This window comes from Pavona decussata, unplaced genomic scaffold (genome assembly GCF_977016875.1).
Source record: "Pavona decussata unplaced genomic scaffold, jaPavDecu1.1 SCAFFOLD_195, whole genome shotgun sequence".
Taxonomy (NCBI): Eukaryota; Metazoa; Cnidaria; class Anthozoa; order Scleractinia; family Agariciidae; genus Pavona; species Pavona decussata.
In genome coordinates this window covers 2508147-2531500 of record NW_028145604.1, presented here as the reverse complement: position 1 = coordinate 2531500, position 23354 = coordinate 2508147, and the positions used below count along the sequence as shown (strand labels likewise).

Below are 23354 nucleotides of genomic sequence, written 5' to 3'. Positions count from 1 at the left end.
GATGAAAATTGTATATTTTCGTGCATATATCGCGAGAACTTTCTATCGATCTTGCAAAATGCTGCGGTTTTCGTGTTGCTTTGATAATTCTCAAGTTTAAGGGCAGTCAAAGGGGTATTGTTATCAGGATCACGCAACTTACTTTTCACTCGAGAGAGGCCAAACATCAACGTTTTGTTTAGCTGCGCACGGATCGAACAACCAACAACAGCCATGCAACATTTTAATACTTTTCAAAATTCTTTTAAACTAGAATTCGCATCTCCCTTCCGCGCGGTTACTTTCATTGGGAGAGATTTCCGCGACTGATGTGTCTTCTGCTTGGTAAACAAATTCTTTTATCGGAGTTCACCGAAACAGCGCGCACAAGATTTTTAGAGCCAAAATTTTACATTTTTCTAGCAAGGGCTGTCAAAAATGCCGATCATAAACCTTAAACACACAGTATTTTGTTAGATACTGTATTTACAAATTTTATAATATGCGGTACCAGAAAGTTGTGGAAAACAGATCAAGAAAGAGCTCGCACAAATTAGTTAACAAAAAAACTAAAAAACTGAACGTAAAATGACATCCGCTAGGCGTTATTTCTCCTGAAACGCACTAATTTTGCCCTTTATCTCCACAAATCTAGGATCGTGAAAAGGTTATATGTGAGTTTCATAACTGAATGAACGATTGTCATGTGGCCTGGTATGTGATGATCGTAACATGATATTAGCAAAAAATCCCAGCCAAAGCTACCCACTATGTACAGATCTGGGAAAGTTTCTAGTTATTTGCTTAGGCTCTTCAAATGTTGTAGTAAATAAATGTTTATATGTTCCCCAAATACAAGACTTACTGGCATTGAAAAGCCTTTCTTCGGAGGAAAAGATTGGAACTTTGCGCGTACTACCACGTTGCGCGCATTACACACCACAGAGCCCCCGCTCTCCATGATGCAAAAATGAGATTTATTTGAGCGCAAGCATCGCCATCAAGCAAACTCAAAGGGCTCTAAATTTGGGCTTATGGCTTAGGTAATTGCAAAGAACCGATTTCCGATAACTGGCGAGGAGAGACCACAACATTCATGAAATGGACAAACCTTGATTTTTGAAAGCGAAGACGGAGGTTTGAATACAATAAGGCTTTCATAGCATTCACAATAGGCCGCTATCCCAGCTACAGAAGAAAATTCAACGAAACGATTTGCGCGCAATAAATAAAAAGCCAACATTAGTCTTGCTCGTTTAAAATAGCGTGAAGCCAACACGAACGCCGTGAACAATGCTGAAATGAACACGCGAGCTTATTACAAACGCAAAAGAGGAATTGCCGCAACGTGACCGAGAGGCGAGTCGAAGAATCTAATGCTGATCGCAAAAAGCAAGAATCACTTACCCATGCCGCCGTGTTGGGCTTGTGTTCTACAGATCCATAAGGTAAGCAAGACGGTAAACGCTATTTTAGAGGCAAAGAACCCCATCTTTCCAACCCAAGACGATTAACAGGGTTGAAGCATGAAGGTTCAATAGACAGCCCCTGGATTGTGCGTGTTTAATAGACAGAACGCAATGCGGCGCTAGTTTGCTTCTCGGGTATCACACCCCAGATGTAGCGATCAATAAAGTTTTGTATTGTGTTTCTGGTAAATACCAAACTCTTGTCGTCTGGGATGTGTTAGACATGCAAGGTGTCAAATGACCAACATGATGGGATTGTATGTAACACAACGACTTTCGCGACAGATTTCTTGTTAGATCATTTTAGATGCTTTATAATACAGGGATGCAAAAAGAGAAGTTGTTATTAGCAAAACGTTATGGCCTGTTCCAGCGAGATTTGGTATTCCAAGTGCTATAAAAATACAGAACTAGAATACTAGCAAATGGTGGCTAATGAGGGATTTTGGATCAAGCTGTCAGGATATATGATGCAATGAGTGATAAAGACCAGGCTGTCAATAAAGAAATACTGTACGGGACAAAAACAAAAAGCTTAGTGTATACCTGTGTATACTGCCCGACTCGAGATTCAAAGCATTTGTTATCGTTGAGATGTAAAAATAAGGACTGGTAAAAGAGACCCGCGACCGACTCCCTAAAAACGTCACATTCTTGATTGTCTGCAACCGACGAATGAAATTTCTCGAAACCTGGCGTGACAAAGAATCAATCCGCCACTGCTGGTTTGTGTCTGATCAATCACCACAGGTCACCCAGGAATCGAAAATAAAGAACTCCTAGAGCTTGGGACCTGTGCAGTCACATCCAGTAATTTTCTACTTTTTCATGGGGCGAGAAGCGACCAATGACGTGGCGACCTGTTAGGGGGGGTGATTGAGGAATTTTCCCGTCGAATTTGTTTACTTTTTTATTTTTTATTTATTTTTTGGTAGCTGAAAAGCTTTGTATGATTTTTTTCCAATAAGTTGCAAGATATTTCTTTACTTTGTTACGCTGTACACAATTTTTTTCCTTGCACAAAAGTTTTCAATTTTTTTGGCAGAGGGGATTTGCCCATTGTCCCTTGGTAAATTTCCAATATAACTGGACAGTTTTTGGTCCAACGATATTGAGAAGTTTGTCAACCCATACTGTGGACTGGCGGAAGAACCATTTTTTTTTTAAACACAGCCGAAGCTCCCGTAAGCGACCAACCAAAATGCCAAGATTTAGTGGTCGCTTAAGGGAGGTGGTCGCTTACGAGAGTCGAACCAGAGGGGGCCTCTTGCGAGAACAGCTGACGCATCTACTTATTTGAAGAGAATTTATTGCATACATTTTCCTAGTTACATTACTAGCAGTGCTAGGTTGTGGCTAAAAGTTCCTCATAAAGTCTGAGTTGTGTAGTACATACATGCAGCGAACAAGGAGATCAGACCATGTGTCAAGTGGTCAACTACAAGAGGTTAAAAGCAAAGATTGTAATGCTGTCACCTTAAATAGTGGTCGCGGTCGCTTACGAGAGGTTCCAGCTATAGAGCTTTGACTGCAAAAAAATGTGGTGTTTTCGATAGGCGGTGGGAGGTGTTCACTGATGAGAGGCGATCACACATCAAAGTCCGACTGTAATTGTATGGGGGAGAAAAATTGAATTGGAGTAAACAAGCTACTGGGAAGCTGGTTTCTTGCTCATGTTGGTCTTGCCGAGTGCAATCTTGCTTGAACATATTATGGTAGTCTCACCATGCTGAACAGTTTTGACCAAGTCTACTGTTGGATGAACGCTTGGTTCTCAATTAAACATTAATTTTGCCCAAACATTTAGTTGGGTTTTGACCTTGTTGAAATTGCAAACAAAATTTAAGGACGGTGCCTACTAATACAGAAGTATTTTTGTGTGGTTTATGACTGTGCGGGAAAAGCAGACCTTTGCAAGGGCTGTTGGAATCCAAAAAGAAAATTGGAGGTAACCACGTATTTTTCAGAGATAATTTAGCAACAATATTTCTAAAAGGCGCCAAAATATAAAGAAATGTATGGCAGTTTTTCCTAAATTGAAGCTTAATTATCTCTGAAAAATGCATGGTTACCCCCAATTTTCTTTTGGGATACCAAGAGCACTTACTAAGTTCTGCTTTCTCCGCATAGTTTTAAACTGCACAAAAATATCCCTGTATTAGTGAGCACTACCCATAGGAAACGCGAGTATCTCGAGATGCGCAGAACGTATGCGCAGTAACAATAGTAGGCACCCTCCTTAAACAACTAAGTACATATACCTGGCATTTCATTCTTACTCGTGAGCTGCGAAATCCATTTCTAAACCCTTACAAGGACCTGCTTTAGAAAGAAACACCGTTTGGAATAAGCTGAAGTTCTCCAAGAATCTAGATTCTCCAAATGTGTGGACCTTATCGTAAATCTCAATTAAAAAATTGTAGAATTTATTTGTATCCGTCTTTTTTACATTCCTTTCTACCATCTTGATTAGCAGTTTTCGCTTTGTGTGGTACCACAAAGTGAAAATTAACAAAAAGTAACGATAAAAGTTGAAGTTGAAGTATTATTTTCATCTTCACCTCTTTTTGATATAATTTACAGTATGCTGTACTTTCTGAGACAAACTGACAACAAAATTGTTACAATGGCACACTTTATTGTACATAGTGTCACATTTAAACAGATACTCATAATAATACTATTTTTTATTGCATAGAACAGACAGTACAACTTTTAAAGTAATTTACTTGCTTTAGGCAAACAAGTAACGCGGCCATCTATAAACAAATTTGAAGTCAAAATTATTAAAAATTTGGAAAAGACTGTCCCTAGTGTTTATGTAGTTCAATCAGTTGATGTCCATTTTGTCATTTTCAGAGAGCAACAGTCTTGACATGGGTATCTGTAAAAAATATATATATGAAGCAAAATATTAACCCCTTATATCAAAGAACAAATTCTCTCATCTCGTCCTCATACTTTTCTTATTCAAGTACTGGGGAGAAGTTGTTAAAATATGAAGAAAATTCACCTTGGGTGATCATATCCTTAATTCTTGTGACCTCAGGGGTTGAATGAGCATTGAAATTACAAGGAGAAATTTGATGCTGATCACTGTTAGGGCTTAAAGGGTGAAGTGGTTAAATTTCCAAAAATTTGTTCCAGTTAATGGTAAATCAAGATATCCAGTGGTAAAATAGTGTAAACACAAAAAAAGATTTCTGTTCCAGACAGGGAGAGGTTTGAGATAGAGGGTAATCAAAATAGTGCACGTCTACTACTGAGGAAATTGATACAAAGAGGAAGGAAGAAGAAGAAGATACTTTTATTTAAAACAGGGTAATTCCTTCAGTAATTATAAAAACAAAATTACTGTTATTAATGGAAGCCCTAAAAAGGTACATTTTCCAAATAGATGAGTTACAAAAGTGTCGCAGTCTTGTATCAAGAGAGATTATGCTGATAATTCCAAAGACATTTTTTAACAGTCAACAATAGAGAGATTAAGAATCGTGTTTACGGCAAATGGCAAACATAAGATTTGTGTTTATGTTTTTTGAAAAAAATTAGTACATAGCACTGAGAGAATAGTTAAAATAATTTTGGCTTCTGATGCTAACACAAAACTACTCAATTTTACTACGAAACTGGAAACAGCGAGGGGCAAATGTAGGATAAACATGGTCACATAGCCATTTCTGCCAATTGCCGTTTGCTGTGAACGCAATACTAAATCTCTCTATTAACCTGAAGTATCCGAAATGAAGTATTCAAGTTTCAAAATGTTATATAATTTTTACATTGCCCCTACCAGAGGACAGGGATTACAGTTTGGAGTAAAACTGATAGCCACGACCATCTTTCAGTTCCACATAATTAAGGTTACAAAAATTAACACTCTTTTCAAGAATGAAAAGTTTTAGAGTGGGTTGATTTCCCAGAGAAAAAATTGCCTACAAAACTTGTAGTCTCCACATTTTGGCAGAGAAGGAACAGCTACTTACCTAATGTGTGTTACTGTACTATGATGTTATTGATGGGGATGTGAATAAGTTTGACGAAGAAGCCAATGAATCCCATGATAGCAAAGCCAATGGCTGTAGCAAGAGCGATCTTTTGAAATTCTGCAAACAAAATGAGAAAATTTCCTTTACAAAGGCAGTCTATCAAATTCTTTGGCGCATTCTTTTGGAACTATTTCAGAATAGGAATACACAAAATAAATGGTATTTGTGTTCTTTTGGGACCTATTCTATTTTCAGAATGAAAGAAATATAGTATTGTGTTCATTCTGCCCCTGACAACAGAATGAGCAGAATACAATAAATTATTTACTCCGAATAAAAGGAAATTAGTCATTTGGGGAAGGTTTTGAGGTTAATGAGAATTGCTGAAACTGCATCCTTTTGGGAACTGAAATGGTCTATTCTGCCAGTCCTGAACCAGAATAAGAAAAGTCAAAATTGTCCCAAAAGAATACACCCTTTGTACATGTATGAGGCAGGATAGACTGAATTCCTTTGCCTGCTAAGAGTATTCAATGTGAAGTCACTGCAAAAGAAGTGGAAAATGACCAACTAGAAGTGGCTAAACTGCTGGCTAAAAGCACACTGATTTTGAGTAGGGTGAAAGGAGAGAACTCCAAGAGCCCAACGAAATGTGGTTCTAAGGGCACTTTCAATTTGCCAGAACTAGCCGGCGAGAACGGTTATTATTTCACGAACAGAATTCCCCAATTGGAAGGCTTGGTTATATGCCAGTTCTTCAAATTTCTTCAAAATGGCTCTTGTGTGTAAATTTCTCTTATTATGTACTTTCAAAGAATTTGTAGATCCCAACCTTAAAAATGGCGCACTCCATTTATAAATTGACTGTTCTGACCAGCCAGTTCATGCTAATGGGAAGCGCCCTACCTTTGAGTCTGTACATGAACTTAATAGCTGCTATTAAACTAAAATATATTTCGTATTAGGTGGAGTTACAAAAGACACTTTAACTGTGGTAAATGGAAACCCAAGTATGATTTACTATGGGTTGATTTACCGCAGATAATGGCATTCACCATGTGTGTAGCTGTGTCTATTATATGAAAAAGGAAGTTCTAACTTCTGAGCTTGTGGATCAAGTCTTATGTTAAGTTTGTTGTTTCTCGTAATTTCTGTACAGACATTTGTCATTTTCATCCTCTTTTTGAACCTAATGGAAAATGCTAAATATAAAATTCCCTCATTTGTCTATGAACAGGGTGCACATGAAAAGTCTTTGTGACAAAAATGTGGGCTCTCCATCAAATAGTTTACTACTACGAGAGAAGCTGAGAAACAAATCACTGTTTTATTTTATTATCATTATTATTATTATTATTATTATTATTATTATTATTATTATTATTATTATTTTTTCTTTTTTTGGTTTAAGAAATATAACAAATAGAAGAGTTCAGAATTGAGACCCTTCTCTTTCTTCAGTCAGTCTACATCTGATCACTTGTACCAGTCCAATCTGGATACAAATTAAAAAAAACTACAAAGAAAAAAGAACTATTCACGAAGCTTTTATTAAACACAAATGAAACAAAATTCCTCAACGTTTAAATAAAGAACTATCCATGTTAGAAATGAACTTCTCAAGAGCGCATTTCATCAATAAGCGGACCAAAGAAAGATCTAGAGGTCTCGTTTGTGGGTAAACAATACATTTTTAAAGCACTGATTCTAAGATTTTTAACATCTACGCTTTACTGTAAAGGAGAAGAACCATAGGATGAATGACGTACGATGAACTTCCTTTATGAGAACATGAAACATTGAAAGAAAATAACAAGAGAAATACCTTTTCTGTCTGGCTTCGTGCATCTTTTTACGAGTCTCATTGAATCTTTGGCGAACTGTTTGCAAGGTTCGAGTGCGTTCGTAATCTGGTCCATTTCACTGGTTAAATCCTTTCAAACATCAAACAAAAAAAAGGTTAGAAAGGCATTCAATATGATTAGTGAGATCGACCATAGGAAACGACGGCGAAAATCAATGTTTTTCTTACTGGGAAATTCTCTCACTTGACTTCAAAAGATGTCGTGTCACTAAAAAGAATGAGCGAAGCCCAGTGCTGCATTATGGGACGGAAAATTATCCGCTGACTTGTAATGCTCAAGGGACAAAGACACGGAAATTGTACGAGCTCGTCCCAATCCGCACGGTCAAACAGTGGAAACTCTTGGCCTTGCGACACAGGCTAAGGAAAACTGGACGCAATTGAGCAGAGGAAATCGGACCTAGGAATCAGAGGACATTGCGCAATCTTTGGGGTTCTAAAAGTTAGATTTTTCAAAACTTTGCAATTTGTTCTCCTGAAAGTGAGAAATCTTTTGTAATTATGATTGCAATATCTTGACTTTTCATTGTTGCTTAAACCTATCTAAAACTGCATCGTAACTGTGGGGATACTAAGGGGAACTTTGACGATTTTTAACTCACATCACAGGCACGTTGCTCCCGCCTTTTCAAAATTTGCAAAATTTGAAGCTTAAAGCTAAACTTTTCAAGATTTTAGTAGCAGAGAGAAGCCCCAGCTGCAGCTCGAGACGCATGCCTCGTTCAACTTATAAATGGCGCGAGTTTTTACACGGCTATATTCACTGCGTCAGGTTTTCAACAGGCCGCACCGGCCATATCCCAGCAGCTGTGAACCTCATTATGAAAACGAGACTAAGCGCAAAACTTTTTATAGGAAAATTAGTTTTGTTTGCAAATCAGGAATGAAAACTAGTTTTCGTAATAAACGCTTTGCACTTAACCTCGCTTTCATAACGAGGTTCAAAGCAACTCGGAAATGGGCTATCGGTTGTCCATATTAAAGTAATTTCCCATTCAATTTGTTTTCGCTTTGTACGCTTTGTGATTGGTTAAAAAGCTCGCGCCACGTCGAATAAAACCAAACTTAATCGTAACTTATTCGGAAGCGTTTTCCCATGCCTTGACCATTTAACAACAACGACTTTATTATATTACAAGCAAATAAATTAATACAAAAATACTTCCACCCGTAAGTAGTTAACTAATCGAGGCGAGGAAAGTAGAAGAAGAAAAAACGAAATTACAAATATCACACTAATTAAAATAACAGCAATAGCTGTAATAAGTAAAGTAATTCTAATATCAAGTATTGTGGGAAAAATATAAAATGTGAGATATATCTTACCTTTTAAATATTAGTAAATTAATTTATGGAGAACTGGAGAACTAGGGAACGAAAAGATTCAAAACTTAGAGCTATTTCATAACGTTGATAATTTGAGTGATCGCAAGACAGTCATCGTTTTTTATGAGAATTTCCATAAGTCTTGATTTAAGTTTAATTTGAAAAGTAAATTTAGACAAATTCCCGAATTCTCAGGATAATGAGTTCCAGACTCATGGTCTTATTCTCAGGAACGAATTTTTCATTTTCTCAAGATTGGAAGGTTCAATATAGAAGTAATCTTTAGTAGAGGGTTACGTTGTATAATTGTGAACATGTCTGGTTTAAAAGAAATTATGGAGAAGTAATTTTAACATCCTTTGTTCCGAGCTGTGATTGATTCTTTGAGTTAAATGTTTATGCTTCTTGTTGTCAGCTAACATAATGCGATTTAACCTTTAGCTACAACAGAGTTTAATAAACATTTATTCAGTCATTAATATTAGACGATCATTGTTATTCGTATACTACATTTAAAACCTCACAAATTGTTCCAGAAGTAAACACAGTGCCTTGAACCTCATTATGAAAGCGAAGCTAAGTGCAAATCTTTTCATGTGAACATTAGTTTTGTTTGCATAGTCTAAGAACAAAAACTAATTTTCATAAAAAAAACTTTGCACCTAGCCTCGCTTTCATAATGAGGTTCACAGCAACTCGGAAGTGGCCTATTACAGCATAAGAGAAAACCTCTTAGCTTTCCATTTGACTTTCGTGTACCCGGACTTTATTTTGAATACGTATTAATCATCTTGTTGTTCTGATGTGGAGAGATTGGTTATTTCTGTCTCTTTCTTTGGCCTTCTAACAATCACACTCTTCCCACAGCGTTTCCACTTCATTCGGCGGTTCTGGAACCAAATCTTGACTTGAGTTTCCGTTAACATAAGACTGGTAGCGAGCTCGTATCTTTGTGGCCGAGTCAAGTATTTCTGGGCCTGGAATTGGCGCTCTAGTGTTAGTAGCTGATGACTGGAGAACGCTGTTCGGGGCCGTCGTTGTTTCCCATTCATGGCAAAGTTCCTTGGATGTATAAATTGATGAGAATAATCTGTCCAATTGAAAATGAGTGAAAATGTTTTAGTCTTTTGACAGATGGCTTTGAAGTTCGATTTGGAAGATCATTTGTTTCTGCTTCATTGTGTACAAATGAGTACCTCGCCCTTAGGTTTCAAAGGATTTAGTGGAAAAGGCGGGAAAACATGGGCGCGGGACCTGATGGGAAGGACGCAAACGTGACGACCGTCCCACAACCTCATGCGCTCCTCGATCTCTCCTCCGCAGAGGCTCAAAGGGTAAAGGGCTTTTCGTATGGAAGAATCCACTGAGAAAAGTGAGTGTAGGCGCGAAAGCTTGCACTCCCTTCGTTCAGCGGATATACATAACAGTCCATCGAACCTCTTCGGAGCAGAGAGCATGCGCACCGTGTTCAACTGAGGAGAGAGGCATGAAGGAGGCAACAAGGCCCAGCGGTTAGGGTGCCGGACTTGAAATCCGGAGGTCTAACCCCGCCCTTGGCCGCGCTTGTAAATAGCCAGCTGTTATGCCTCCTGTCAGCTGGGATTTTAAACCTGTTATATTTAATTTGAATTTTTTTCCAGTTTTTTTCTGAGTGAAGTGTCTCTTAACTAGCTTTGGGTAGCTAAGTGAATTTCCACTATAAAACAAAGTATTTGAAGAAAAAGTACCATGTTCGGCAATTTGTAAGGTTTCGATAATGGTTCGTGGCAAATCCAACAACCTGGTCTTCCACGGACAAAACCCTGCGAGGCTGATGCCCCAAAGACAACTGGTGATGATTAAATGAAGGCCCGGTTCAGGCGCGTTACCTCTCATACACCGAACCTAAGACGTTTTCGCTCCTGTATTTTATTATGCACTGATGCAGCTGAACTTAAATCTTTGAAAAAGCAATTTAGAGGCAGGCATACCACTGTCAAACAATGGAGTATTACTTGGTACAGTGTATGAGGGCTAAGGCGTCATAATGGGCCTTAGTTACTTCGGTCTTGGGTAAATAAAGGAAAATATAGAAATTTTGCGCGCAATCGACTGTCCATTAAAGTAGCTCAAGGCAAAGTGCGGCACTCAATTACAATACTGAAATAAAGTTTCATGAGCTTCGATTGCGTGCAATCGACTGTCCATTAAAGTAGCTCGAGGCAAAGTTCAAACTTCATGAAAACTTGGCTGCATAAATCAGAAACTAAGATCTAGAAGGAAGTAGTCTTTGTTAGAGTTAATTAAGGCGGCGCTTAATTGCAATACTGAAATAAAGTTCTATGAGCTTCGATTGCGCGCAATCGACTGTCCATTAAAGTAGCTCGAGGCAAAGTTCAAACCTCATGAAAACTTGGCTGCATAAATCAGAAACTAAGATCTAGACGGAAGTAGTCTTTGTTAGAGTTAATTAAGGCGGCGCTTAATTGCAATACAGAAATAAAGTTCTATGAGCTTCGATTGTGCGCAATCGACTGTCCATTAAAGTAGCTCAAGGCAAAGTTCAAACTTCATGAAAACTTGGCTGCGTAAATCAGAAACTAAGATGTAGACCGAAATAGTCTTTGCTAGAGTTAATTAAGGCGGCGCTTAATTGCAATACTGAAATAAAGTTCTATGAGCTTCGATTGTGCGCAATCAACGGTCCATTAAAGTAGTTCAAGGCAAAGTTCAAACTTCATGAAAACTTGGCTGCGTAAATCAGAAGCTAAGATCTAGACCGAAGTAGTCTTTGTTAGAGTTAATTAAGGCGGCGCTCAGTTGCAATACTAAAATAAAGTTTCATGAGTTTCGATGTTTTTTTTTTCAGTGAATTTACTTCGTTTGCCAGTAAGTGCGGAGAAATTTCTTTAGCAGCACATCATTGCTAAATTTGGCCTGAGTATCCATCTGCAGTGAAACTAAAATACATGGATAAATTTCGTTCGATAAATTTCGATTTAATGCACCAGAAACGGAAATCGTCAAATGTAATTGATGTAATATTCATTAAAACTGACATTCCGTCCTTTCCCAGCCATGATAATTATTGTCGTAAATCTTGACGTAAATTTAATTTTACCTATATCAAAGCCTTGACGTAAAGGCATAGTTTTTGCGTCAAACAAATTGTCTCAGTCTGATTGATGGGCGTTAATTAACACGTGTGCATGCAAAATTAAGCGGCCTAAACTAACGAAATACGTTCCGCTTTTTTTTTTCTTTTCATACCTTGAACTAATTCTACTGCAGTATTTTAGCTCTAAGCATCAAACAACTCGAAGTCAAACCTTAAGTGTTTTCCAAAGACCGCTTCTTTTATTACCCCACACCTTCAACTTCACCGATGCTAGCAGTATGCAAGACGTAAGACCCAGTTTCCCAGCTGCGCAGCGGTCCTTGGTTTCTATTCTTGTCGGGGCTCTTTTCTCATGCTACTGAGAACGTGAAAAGCGCGTTTAACTTGCCGTTTTCTGGACTAAGAATACATACAATGATTGTCTAAAATCCCTCATACAAGTGTTTTGGGAGTTATCGGAATGCGAAATCCCGGGTACAAAATGGGTCTTGTTTATCGCTTGCCATTAAGAGTTTGCAGATACACCTCAGTTCCAAATTTCGCCCACAGCGAGAAATCCATTGGCCGTTCCGTTTATTCACGGTTACTCAGGAAAATGATCAATTAAACGCGACCAAAGAGGGCAGTTTCCTTAAAACAAGAGTGAACTAAGCTATTGAACATCAACCAACTTTCGTTTATACCCACAAGCATTTCTGGTCGAAATAGACATGCCTAGGTTCAATTGCTAGTGTCATATATGTCCTGTAAGCTATGCTACAATAGCTAAAGGCACAACCCAATCAATCTCTGTTATAGCTAGTGCACCCAGGCAAGAGCCAGTACCTTTTCAATCTAAAATAATAAAAATAAGCCTAATAAATAACGACTCACAATACTAGTCAGTGCTAGATTGGATGGTATGATCATCACAGAATTGCCCCTAAAATATTAATTTTGCAACAGAAAGATGTTGTAATCGACATGTTACTGACGAGCGTGGAACAAAAACAATCTCTGAGTCGAACCCATGCATAACCTTCGATCCGCCGCACACCGGTTCATTTTCTAACCACTGTGTTAGTACTCAGAGACTTATTGGTCAACATTTCCTGATGGGTACGCATATCAATTTACACACACGAGTGGAGAAAGGCAACGTGGACATAATTGACTTCAGTGTAATATGAGTGCATTGCCATACAGGGCTCGATACACACCATCGACCTCAACACTCAAGGCTCGGACGCAAGATAGTGGACCAAGCGTATAGATAACGAGGCCTAAAGTACCTACTCTAGCTTTAAGTAAAGGCAAAGACACGCACAATGTGCTCACACAATCGGAGCTCAGCTAACTCCGGCGACTGTAGCATAAGGCTACTAAAGGTATTACTACTACCCCACCTAAATACAGGATTGGTCGTTGCATTTGTAAGGCCTCCCTTACCATTCACTGAAATTCATGTATTCGCCTGGGTGGAGACGAGAAACTAGTAGCATAAAGTCTAGGGAAAGAGCTAGTAAGACAGTCAGTAGAGACCACCAGATTTCAGATTTTAACCACCGGGCTCAAACGCTAACTATAAAGACCACTGAAATTCCACTCCAAAGCAGATTAACTATAATACTTAACGCTCTTACCTTGAAAGGCGTGTGGATTTCTATTGTAATACCATGGTGGATAGCATGACCCCGTCGGCTCGCGAGCGTGCACGCAGTTTGGAGGCGAACTACAGTAGTTGTTTATACATTGACCCCAAACGATGGGTTGTATTCTTGGTAGCAGAATTGGCCTTCGAACAACCGACATTTGCGCCTCTTCCTTCGGTTTCGGTTTTGCTGTTTGTTTTGAAAGTTCTTCACCTAGGATATCGTCGATTCTGAAAGATCTGCTCTGCATTCTGCAGTGAAGATTGCAAACGTGTACGCTCAATCCATGTCGGTTGACGAATTAGGTCGTCTATTACCTGACGTGGTGTCTTTTTCATGAAGCGATGTACACTCATTTAATGTTATTCTAGCTATCCCCTTGTTCACACATGATTCGCAAATTCAATTACTATCCGTTGCTATGATTGGCAGCCTTGGCGACAATTAGTTTCTAATCTTTTGTTAATGAAAGCTGATGAGTTCTAAATAAAGCCTAAAGGAGAAGCATCACGCCCTAATTAGCATTAATTAAGGTATAATTTGTTCAAAGGTCTTAATCGCCCGCATTGCCACTTTGATTGTCGAACTGCTAACGTATCAATAAAAATATCAATCACTTCCAAGTTACCAACAGAAATTGAACAAAAGGACCCAATATCCAATTTGCCCTTCTTTGGCTTTGCGTTGCACGGGTGTTCGCGTCAAATTAAACAAAAATGGCCAGGTTTAATTTCAGCAAAGTAAGATCAAGTTTCAAGGATTACAAAGTACTGTCTTGATAACACCTTTGTTGGTCTAAAGATTTAGATAGATTTTGAAAGCCAAAGCTTATCACCTATTCTTTAACATTCTTGCGTTTTCCTGTTTTGTCACATCTGTCATCTTAAATTAACGAGAGCAAAATGCTCGGCTTGGGGGGTAATGTGAAGCTAGTTTAAGAGATCAATCTAAGGAAATGTTGCCATTAGACAAACTCACAAAAGGAATTTCACCTTTAATTTGCAAGGTTTTAGTTCCACCCTCGAAATTCAAGACTATAAATATCTCGAGCTTTGATAAAATACTTGTCCAACATCCGCCAATCCTGAATCGAAAGGACAACTTTACAAGTAATCAAAACTCTTGCACCCGAACTTGGTAATAAACTTTACAAGTCTGTGTATACATTTCAAAGTACACATTCAGACTTGGGTGCGTTATTTAAAGGACTTGCACAAAAGTTGTTTGTTTTAGAACGCCACGGTTTAAATTTCCTTCAACAAACACGTACAAAGGAACAAATGTAGTCATTTTTTTTATTTTCATGCTAATGTAAAAAGCGTGGGATTAAAGAATTACTTTCTTTGTCCTGATTTGTGTAGCGTTACGACATCTCGGTGATAAACAGGAAACCATGTTCTTTATATTCTTCCGATGGCAATAAACCTTGCCTTTTGTTCGCGACAGCTTTCTTTACACTTTGATCTCGTGTCCCTGATTCATTTGTTAGCGATGGAAATTCAATTTTAATTAGCTTTTGTGTCTTTATTCAAAGGAAGAATTACGATGCTTTTTGATCATTGTGAGTCAATTAGGTTAATCGTTTTATTTTGAAAGGGTTAACCACAGCAAAAGCGATCGTCGACGAAGATAAAATCATTAGGTAGAGAGGCAATTTGGCTTTTCTTCTTCAAGAAAATATATATAGGTTTATTGTATAACAGAAAACAAACTGAAAGCGTATCAATAAACCCAACTCGCAATGACTTTTAAGCGTTTTACAAACTGTTTAGTTTAGCTTGCGTTCATAAAACAAAAACTAACATTGACTAGTCATAAAATGACGTTGGTCACGGGATAAAAAAGAAAAAACTAAGCATTTTTTTTTACGGGAGCTTAATGCGATTTGCAACGCGTCTGTTCAGCTAATATATTCCGGTGTACCCACGCGTATGTAAGTGAAAGGATAATGGCTAGCAGATTACAGGGATTACAAGGCTAGGTAGAAATAGAGTTAGAGGCAAACAGCAAAATAGCTATGAAAGAAAACAGGTTTTTCCTTCCTTCCCTTGCTTGTAAGTTCCCAAACGAAAGGTGTAATATTCCTTTCAAAAGTTTTTAACAGTCTTAAGATGCCCTTCGGCAACCACTACCTTGCATTGCTGATTTCCGCCAGAAACCCAGTGCATATACAAAATAATTGTTTTCCCAGTCATATAAATTTCGTTGGCGGTACACGCAGCTGATGTATGTTCATGATATAAACTGCTAGACAGAACAATTAATTTACTCCATGTTCAACTGAGAATAGAAATCAGCAAAATTTTTTATCACATTTCATACACGTATCTGTTTTAAACAAACTTCCTTTGAATTACGTTTGTACAGTTTTGGAAGCGTCATCAGATTGGAAGTGTTTATTTTAGTGAATTCTGGAGAGCGTACTGGAGGCGACAACTAAATAAATAAGCTCTTCTTTTTAAAATCTTTCACTACCAGAATAAACCAGAATTGAACAGCTAAAAATTAACTGTTTATCATGCTGTACAAGGTGGCTCTATCTATTGAGCCCTTGGATGAAATCATGAACAATTTTTACCCTAGTGTGACCATTCAGGTAAATTATTGCACAGTACGTTTCCTGTGGTGCTGTTTATTATGCTGTTTCAGGTGATTCTAACTTTAGAGTCTGTGGATAAAATCCTTAAGTGTGACCATTCAAATGAAAGCTACTGAGCGGTACTTTCCTGTGGTGCTGTTTATTATGCTGTGCAAGGTAATTCTAACTTTAGAGTCTGTGGATAAAATCCTAAAGTGTGACCATTCAAATGAAAGCTACTGAGCGGTACTTTCCTGTGGTGCTGTTTATTATGCTGTGCAAGGTAATTCTAACTTTTGAGTCTGTGGGTGAAATCCTAAAGTGTGACCATTCAAATGAAAGCTACTGAGCAGTACTTTCCTATCGTCCTGTTCAGTTGCAAAATTTACAAAATAGCGATATATTTCTGAAAATTCCAACATCGAGCTTGCACATTCTTGGTAGTAAAAGGCTTTTTATGATCCACGCCAATTTGCCACTTTTTCTTTCAGCTTTACATTACAGTTCATATAACATTGAACCGTTATGTTTTGATCCGATGTAATATATAGAACCAAGAGAGGCGAGAACGAGAAAACCGCATCCTATTTGGTCACTATTGAGATACCACAATGAAAATATATTTTACATGGATAAAATGTGTTGTAATTTTTGCTATCGTCGTAAGGACGACATACAAATGTATTTCAATTAAAAGGAAATTGACCGCGATATGTTATGCATAAGAATAAGAGCTGCATTATTATAAACTTCTTTTAGTGTAACTAATAAATCTTTTAAACGACGTAAAATTGTTTGGAAAATGAAACTGTGATTCATTTAATTATCTTTATTGTCAAAGACAAGAAGCTCTTTGTGCGATTCATTCATGTACCAGTCATATTTTTTCAGAGATTAAAGTTTGTTTGGGGAAAAGGGGAGAGCAACTTCGTTCCCAGGGCCTTTTCCCTAGCTTGGGGGTGTTAGGGAAAAGGCCCTGGCAATGAGGTTGAGGAGAGAGGAGACCAGACATAGGCGTGGGATTTGACAGTAGAGAGATATAGAACTGCGTTCAAACGGCAAACGGCAAACGGCAGGAATGACCACGTGACTATGTTTACCCTATATTTGCCGTTCGCTGTTTTCAGTTTCTCAGAAAAATACCCATTTTTTTTCAAGAAAACGTAAACGCGAATCTCAAGTTTGTCGTTTGCCGTAAACGCGATTCTAAATCTCTCCAGTAATTTTCTGCTTGTAGTGAGAACTTTAGACGATTTTAGTGGGATTTCTAACATATTATTAGTGGCATTATTTCTTGAGTGTCCATTTGTAAAAGTGGACATGTAATTTCTCTCTGTTGCCCCTTCCTATTCACACTTCTTTGCTTTCATGGCCAAACAAGTTCACTGGAGTCATGTGATCACAACGTGTTCGAGCCCCAATGACCTAGGAGCTAATATGACCCCTTGTGAAGCTTTTTTGGTCACAATTTGGCGCCTTTTAAAAGACCAATATTGGCCACTCTAGGACTCATTTTAGTCCTTAGTCACAAATTAAGCTATTTTGGCCCTAATGTAGATATTTTTGTTTTGGCTAGATAAATAATGAACATTTTATATTTGTTGTAGAGTTCGTATAAACGGTAAAACAGAAAGAAAACAAAACTTTTTTTGATTGTCAATGGAAACTAATAAATAACCCATCTGATGTCCTAAGGCAAGATTAACGAATACACATTTTTGAATATACATTTTCAACACTTTATTCAATATGCTCAGTGACACATTTAAAATGCCACTACGTTGCAACAAGGAATAATATAAAAACGACCTATTTACAGAAGAGAATTTATCGGCGCATTTTGTACAGATGGTAGACGATAAACAGAAAGAAATTCCTAATCAACAACTTAAAAACAAAAAGCTCGAGTTTGTATTTGTATTTGAGAAAACACTACATGTACAAAACGGAAGAAAAACATTTAAAAATGTTTCAAATACAGCGCAATGCTATTAAAAAAACTTAAATTCAATTATAGCAACAATCAAACGTAAAGCAAGAGAAAAGATACTAATATTTGGACGCCGGTCACAGCTCTGTACCTAAAAGTCATATTTTATGACTTCTCGAATTCCTCTGTGTAATGATCAGTTCAGCTTTCATTTCTCTAACCCCAACCCCTTCCCCTCAGAGATCTGAACTTTAAGCAACCCTTTGGCCGATGGAGGCAGGTACTTGAGAAATGCCTGGACTGCTCTTGTAGAAGTGGGGAGAGTAGTAATTGAAGTAAGATGGCGGATAAGAGATTCCAGCTCCGGCAGCGTAACTCGCTATTCTCAGCTGTTGATCCATCTGTGCCTTTTCTAGCCGCTTGTCTTTCGCTCGGCGATTCTGAAACCATATTTTCACCTGGGTTTCTGTCAGGTTGAGGCAGGCCGCCAGTTCAAATCGTCGCGAACGTGTGATGTATTCGTTCTGGTGAAATTCAAGCTCAAGTTTTAGTGTCTGCTCGCTCGTGAAAGTTGTCCGCTGTCGCCTCGTTTTGCTTTCTTTTCTCTTGCGTCTTTGAGGAGCTAAAACAACAGAGAAAGTAGTTGTTTATATTAATTACAAGAATGAAATATTGAAATTTTCATTTTAAAAACAAATCAGAGGACCACAGGAAAGTACTGCTCAGTAGCAGTTAATGGTCAAAGTATACTCCAAGGATTTCATCGCAAGACTCAAACTTCAGAGCCACTTTTCACTGCAGGAAAGTGCTGCTCAGTCGCATTCATCTTAGTGGTTACACTACGCAGTTCTCTTTCTCAGACTTAAAAGTTAGAATCCTACTTTGTGCAGCATAATATTTGAATGTTTGAATGGTCACTTTTTAGGACTCCGTTCAGAGTCAAAAGCTAAACTGACCACATTGTGTAATAAACGACGTAATAAACAGCACAATATATAAACAATAATATGGGTTAGTCGAAAGCTAGAGTGCCCCTCAATACTGGAGTTTCAATTTGAAGGCAGCTACACTACAGAATCCTATCCATAGACTCAAAACTAAGAATTATAAGAAATAGCGAAGGCAAATGCTTCTCAATAGTTTTTTGTTTAAGTTCGCTTTTATTTCCACAAGGACCCAAAAACTAACTATAACAAAGAGGAAGAAGATTATTTAAAAGTAAGGAAAACTGAGGTTAACGCTTAATAAAGGCATTTTAGTTTAACTCAAAGAACAACAGACCAGACTGAACCTACTGCAGTTTGTAGTAAATTTATCCTTATTCTGAGAGTCCATTGGAGATTCTGGGGCGAACAATCATTCAATATTGGAGGTTTTTGACGGAAATCAGTTTTAATGGACGCAAATTTTACAATTTGGTCTCTATTGCGTTTAAAATTTCTTCGCCTAGTACCATTTCGCCCTTGTATATAATAAAGTCAATATCACATATTCGTCGTGAGGTTATTAACTGCGAAAAGTTCATGAGTTTAAGAACCATAAGAGGTGCTCAGCTGGTTTCTTAAACTCCCACCTAATGTTGAAAAGAAAATTTAACAAAATCTTCGTTAATACAATGAAAGTTTTGTATCTTTCTTTATTGCATATGCATCGCGTGGTAGAAATGTGCACACACGCACGCTTGTTTTAATGAGAAATTTACGATTTTTTGCCCACGCATAAACTAAATTAATCAGCTGAGTCTTTTTCATCGAAAATGATATCTTTATCGGCTTTGTTGGTGGCTGCAAAGCCGGAGAACATGACTTCGGCATAGGCTGTTTTGCGAAGTTGTAGCAATGCCCATTTTCTGTTATATAATGTTAATCTATAATAAGGATTTGTTTCGACGAAAAACAGATTCACATATTGTTAAAACGAAAAATAAAGTTTCCTTAAAGGTTTTTCACTATTGTGGGAATTGAAAAATATGTTTTATGTGAAAACGTTTCCACATCCGGCAAACTTACTAATAGGAACGAAAAACGATTTTGGAACGATTGTCTTATACATCGCAGATTAAGAGGTGTAAGATCAAACTCCAGAGCACGAGAAATGCTAAAATGTTGCGGTTGAAAATCGCGATGAAAGTAACCAGTATGTCGTTAAAATTGAAGTAAAGTATTCACTTAAGAGGCACTGTTTAGCATTCAAGATATCTTCCCTATAATGAGCCGTCCATTAACAATTTTCAACTTCCCTTTCTTTCTGCTGAAAGGCCAAGAGGAACAACAAAGGAATCGTCACTTAATTATACCGGTGAGAACCGTTGTATGTTTGCTTTTGTTTATGAGCACGCTTGGCAATGGTCCTAAAGAAAAAGAAGCCACGAAAACGTTAAAAAAAGAACTTTCACAAACAAAACTATCTCTTTTCGACCTTGGAATAAAAAAGAAAAATGTCCCTGCGTCATCTGTCACCTTTCAAAATGTTCTCATGGTGTAAAATATTGCATGCACAGCCCAAAAGGGAAATCTAAGTTCTTTTTTTTTTTCTTCGTCGGCCGTTTTAATTGTTGCAAGATGAACCATTAAACACCATGCAATCGTTTTATATTTAAAGTGTTTTTAATTCCTTCAAAGAGGCCGTTGTCAATTTATTCATTCAGCAAAATACACTAAGTTTTATCTTCGATATTTTGGAAATGATATGTTGTTGTTGTTTTTTTTTGTACCGGCAAACAGATTTCAGAAAGGCTAATTACGTCGCTGTTATTTTTTCTGTTTTTACAAACTTGCCAATTGGCTTGAAGTCATTTGATTTTATCAAACGTTTTAGTTACATAGCATTGAGTCAAGTTAAGAACCTTTGATCAAACCTCTTTCAATCAAATCTAGAGTTCTCGCTAAATACGGGCGCTCAGGTAGTGTTCACAACAAAAAATTTCAATATGTTAGGTCGAAACACTTAACCTAAAATTTATTGATAACAGCATGCTTTTAAATGTTAGAAAAACGCAACTATGGTTAGCAGTAATGGGTGCGCCGAATGCTTTGAAAGCGATTAAATCAATTTCCGGCTAAATGGCAAACAGTTGTGTGTGTATCAAATATACTCCACAACGCAACTCTGTCGGTGACATGATCCAAGGCATGACTATTAAACTACGTGGTATTACTGAAAAATCGCAACAAAATTTTGCCTTCAAGATAAGACCTTTTCCGTAAAACACGATTAAAATCCTTTTCTCTTTCTTCGAAGTAACTATACAAGAAAATGATGGAATATGCGCGCCACACCCTGGTAATCTTTCCCACAAAATCAAACTGCAACTGCAAATAAATGCAACTTCATGCCATATTCTGACATTGAGATTTATACCGAAACATGCAGGGACAAATAAGGAATGTTTTAGATCCTTTTTACAGCCATATCTTCAAGCAACTTCAGTTTATTTTCTTGATTAACAGAATTAGCATCGTAAATCAACGACTGTTTCGCACGGACATTGAACTTCGCGTTGAAAACTGCGAAGGATTCACAAATTAAAGGCAATAATATACCTCAGCTCGAAGCTACCAATTTCACGATTAATAGTGCACAAATCAAAGCCTTCAATTCTTAATTTTTGGTTTACAAATTATGTTCGGTTTGGACTGAATTTTGATTTATTTGGTCAATTTTTGTCAGGGTGAAGAAATCCGTTGTGAAAATGGATTGGTTGAGTTGAAAAGATGTGCACGTAAAATGACTTTGATTCTCTTAAAGACTGCAATATTATTACTCCGGCTGTAAATGAAAGAAAATTTAGAATCGTGTGTTTATTAGCAACTAGTTAATTGTGCCACGCCAATTTTACTGGATATTTGAACGGAAAGATGGCAGACGAAGGCGAGCCATTTTCAACTGGCCGTCCTCTTGCGTCGATCGTCATATTATGGACATTTTATATCATGAATAAGCAATAAAAAAGCACCTTTTTACAAATGTACGGAGCAACAAATGAACAGTCATTAAACTCGATTTTTAACAAATATATGTTTTATCTGTATATCAGCTCCGTCTGCCGGATCATAGACTTACCAAAAACAAATCTTTCCTATTTCTCAGAAAAATTGAACGTACTTGAATGCAGAAAATGACAGAGTAAGTTAAGATAATGCCTAAAAATTGCCTTAAGGTGTATCTATTCTTGCACAAGAAGAAAAACTGAGAGACATCGTAACATTTTTAAACTATAACCGCATAAAGGCTTTTCCTCGTCTAACCACGCTCACTAAAGCGAGAGATTCATGCTATACGCTTCGTCATCTTCAACTTAACTGAGTTGTTTTTAAGTACCGCTAGGACACTTTTAGGAACAGAACATATCCAATAAAACACACTTTATCATGCGTGGATTATCAACACTTACTTTTGGGAAGATATACTGGTGTAGGGAGCGAAACTGCCCCGGCCATTGACTGAAGCGACATGAAGCGAGCAGGTTCTGTCACAGACTGAGTGATAGCAGTGAATCCTGTCGTTTGTTGACAAGGTTGACAGTTACACAGGTTCGGGGGAAACTCGCGTTTCGGTAACGGTGGTGCTACAGAAAACGCTGACTTTCTCTCGCCCTCCTTCTCCAAATCATTTGCTTTAGATTCGAGAGATTTCTTCCCCATGAGAGAATCAACGCTGAACGCAGATGAAGCTTGCATGGTGAATTTTCTGAGCCCCGTAATGGTTCCTCGCCCTCTGTAGTCGGAAGGTGTAGTGTTTGTTCAAATTAAGAATACACGGTTTATATGGGCAGGAAATTCAAAGGGAGCTTTTATCGATGTGATGTGATGTGATCATTTTGCGGTATTATTAATGGGCCTCGGAGATAATAAATATCATTGATTATTCCGAGAGTTCATTTATTAACAAAGGTTGTTATTATTCTGTTCGACACTTGGCAAATCGTGCAGTATTATTGTTCAACTCTAGGCGTCAAAGAAATGATCTATTGCGTTGAACTATCAACCTCATTTTTGAGCTCTCATTTCTGGAATATATGTCGGTGTGAAGCCTGTTGGGTTCTGAAGGTGTCCAAGTTGAATTTTTTCCCCTTCAGTTTTCGGCGTTAAATTCAGCTTGTTATATTAAATTGGTGAAATTTAAACCTTTATAAGCCCAGAAAGGAAGTTGCCTTAAGAGGAACAATTGTTTGCGTATCAGTTGATGTAAATTGCACTTTTCATGAAAAGACGGAAAATTGAAAACAAGGATACCTTTGCGATTGTTTGACTAGCGTTTCAGTGTGTTTGCGACGCGAGCCTCTGTGCTCTGATTGGTGGAATTCCCCAGCTGAGATGAGATTCTGCATGTGATTGGCTAATTCATCGCAGATGGCCCAGGTGCGAGTGCACTGAATAGGTATTTGTTGGTGATTACCGCAATTTTCGCCTCATTTTATTGTATTTATACACTTCATAACAATTATCTTGGGCCATTTGAAAACGAGAAATGAGATTCATTCAACAAACCG

At 37.7% G+C, this 23354-nt stretch overlaps 4 protein-coding genes across 6 annotated transcripts in view; all 4 read right to left on the bottom strand.

The window, feature by feature from the left end:
* LOC146461750 (uncharacterized) overlaps positions 1 to 1596 on the bottom strand; it is a 76110-nt gene extending 74514 nt beyond the window's left edge. For 2 of the 3 annotated variants that reach the window (XM_085086561.1, XM_085086560.1), the window contains exon 1: positions 1387 to 1586. In XM_085086561.1, coding sequence (XP_084942687.1) covers positions 1387 to 1471 — 85 coding nt within the window. In that variant the 5' untranslated portion in view covers positions 1472 to 1586. Of the gene's footprint in view, positions 1 to 1386 lie in introns of all 3 variants that reach the window. The other variant, XM_085086562.1, reaches the window with a different exon arrangement.
* A 2470-nt stretch (positions 1597 to 4066) lies between these two features.
* LOC146461749 (protein transport protein Sec61 subunit gamma) lies at positions 4067 to 7580 on the bottom strand. The gene is made up of 4 exons (XM_085086662.1): positions 7470 to 7580; positions 7263 to 7371; positions 5435 to 5554; positions 4067 to 4332 (listed from the first exon to the last, which is right to left on the bottom strand). The coding sequence occupies exons 2-3, from the start codon at positions 7354 to 7356 to the stop codon at positions 5445 to 5447; spliced, it is 204 nt and encodes a 67-aa protein (XP_084942788.1). The 5' UTR covers positions 7357 to 7371; positions 7470 to 7580; the 3' UTR covers positions 4067 to 4332; positions 5435 to 5444.
* An 822-nt stretch (positions 7581 to 8402) lies between these two features.
* On the bottom strand, positions 8403 to 13743 carry LOC146461748 (uncharacterized). The gene is made up of 2 exons (XM_085086598.1): positions 13347 to 13743; positions 8403 to 9717 (listed from the first exon to the last, which is right to left on the bottom strand). Exons 1-2 carry the CDS (start codon positions 13603 to 13605, stop codon positions 9410 to 9412), a joined length of 567 nt encoding a protein of 188 aa, XP_084942724.1. The 5' UTR covers positions 13606 to 13743; the 3' UTR covers positions 8403 to 9409.
* A 3916-nt stretch (positions 13744 to 17659) lies between these two features.
* On the bottom strand, positions 17660 to 22748 carry LOC146461747 (uncharacterized). The gene is made up of 2 exons (XM_085086638.1): positions 22257 to 22748; positions 17660 to 18485 (listed from the first exon to the last, which is right to left on the bottom strand). The coding sequence occupies exons 1-2, from the start codon at positions 22540 to 22542 to the stop codon at positions 18115 to 18117; spliced, it is 657 nt and encodes a 218-aa protein (XP_084942764.1). The 5' UTR covers positions 22543 to 22748; the 3' UTR covers positions 17660 to 18114.
* Between the last annotated feature and the right edge of the window lie 606 nt (positions 22749 to 23354).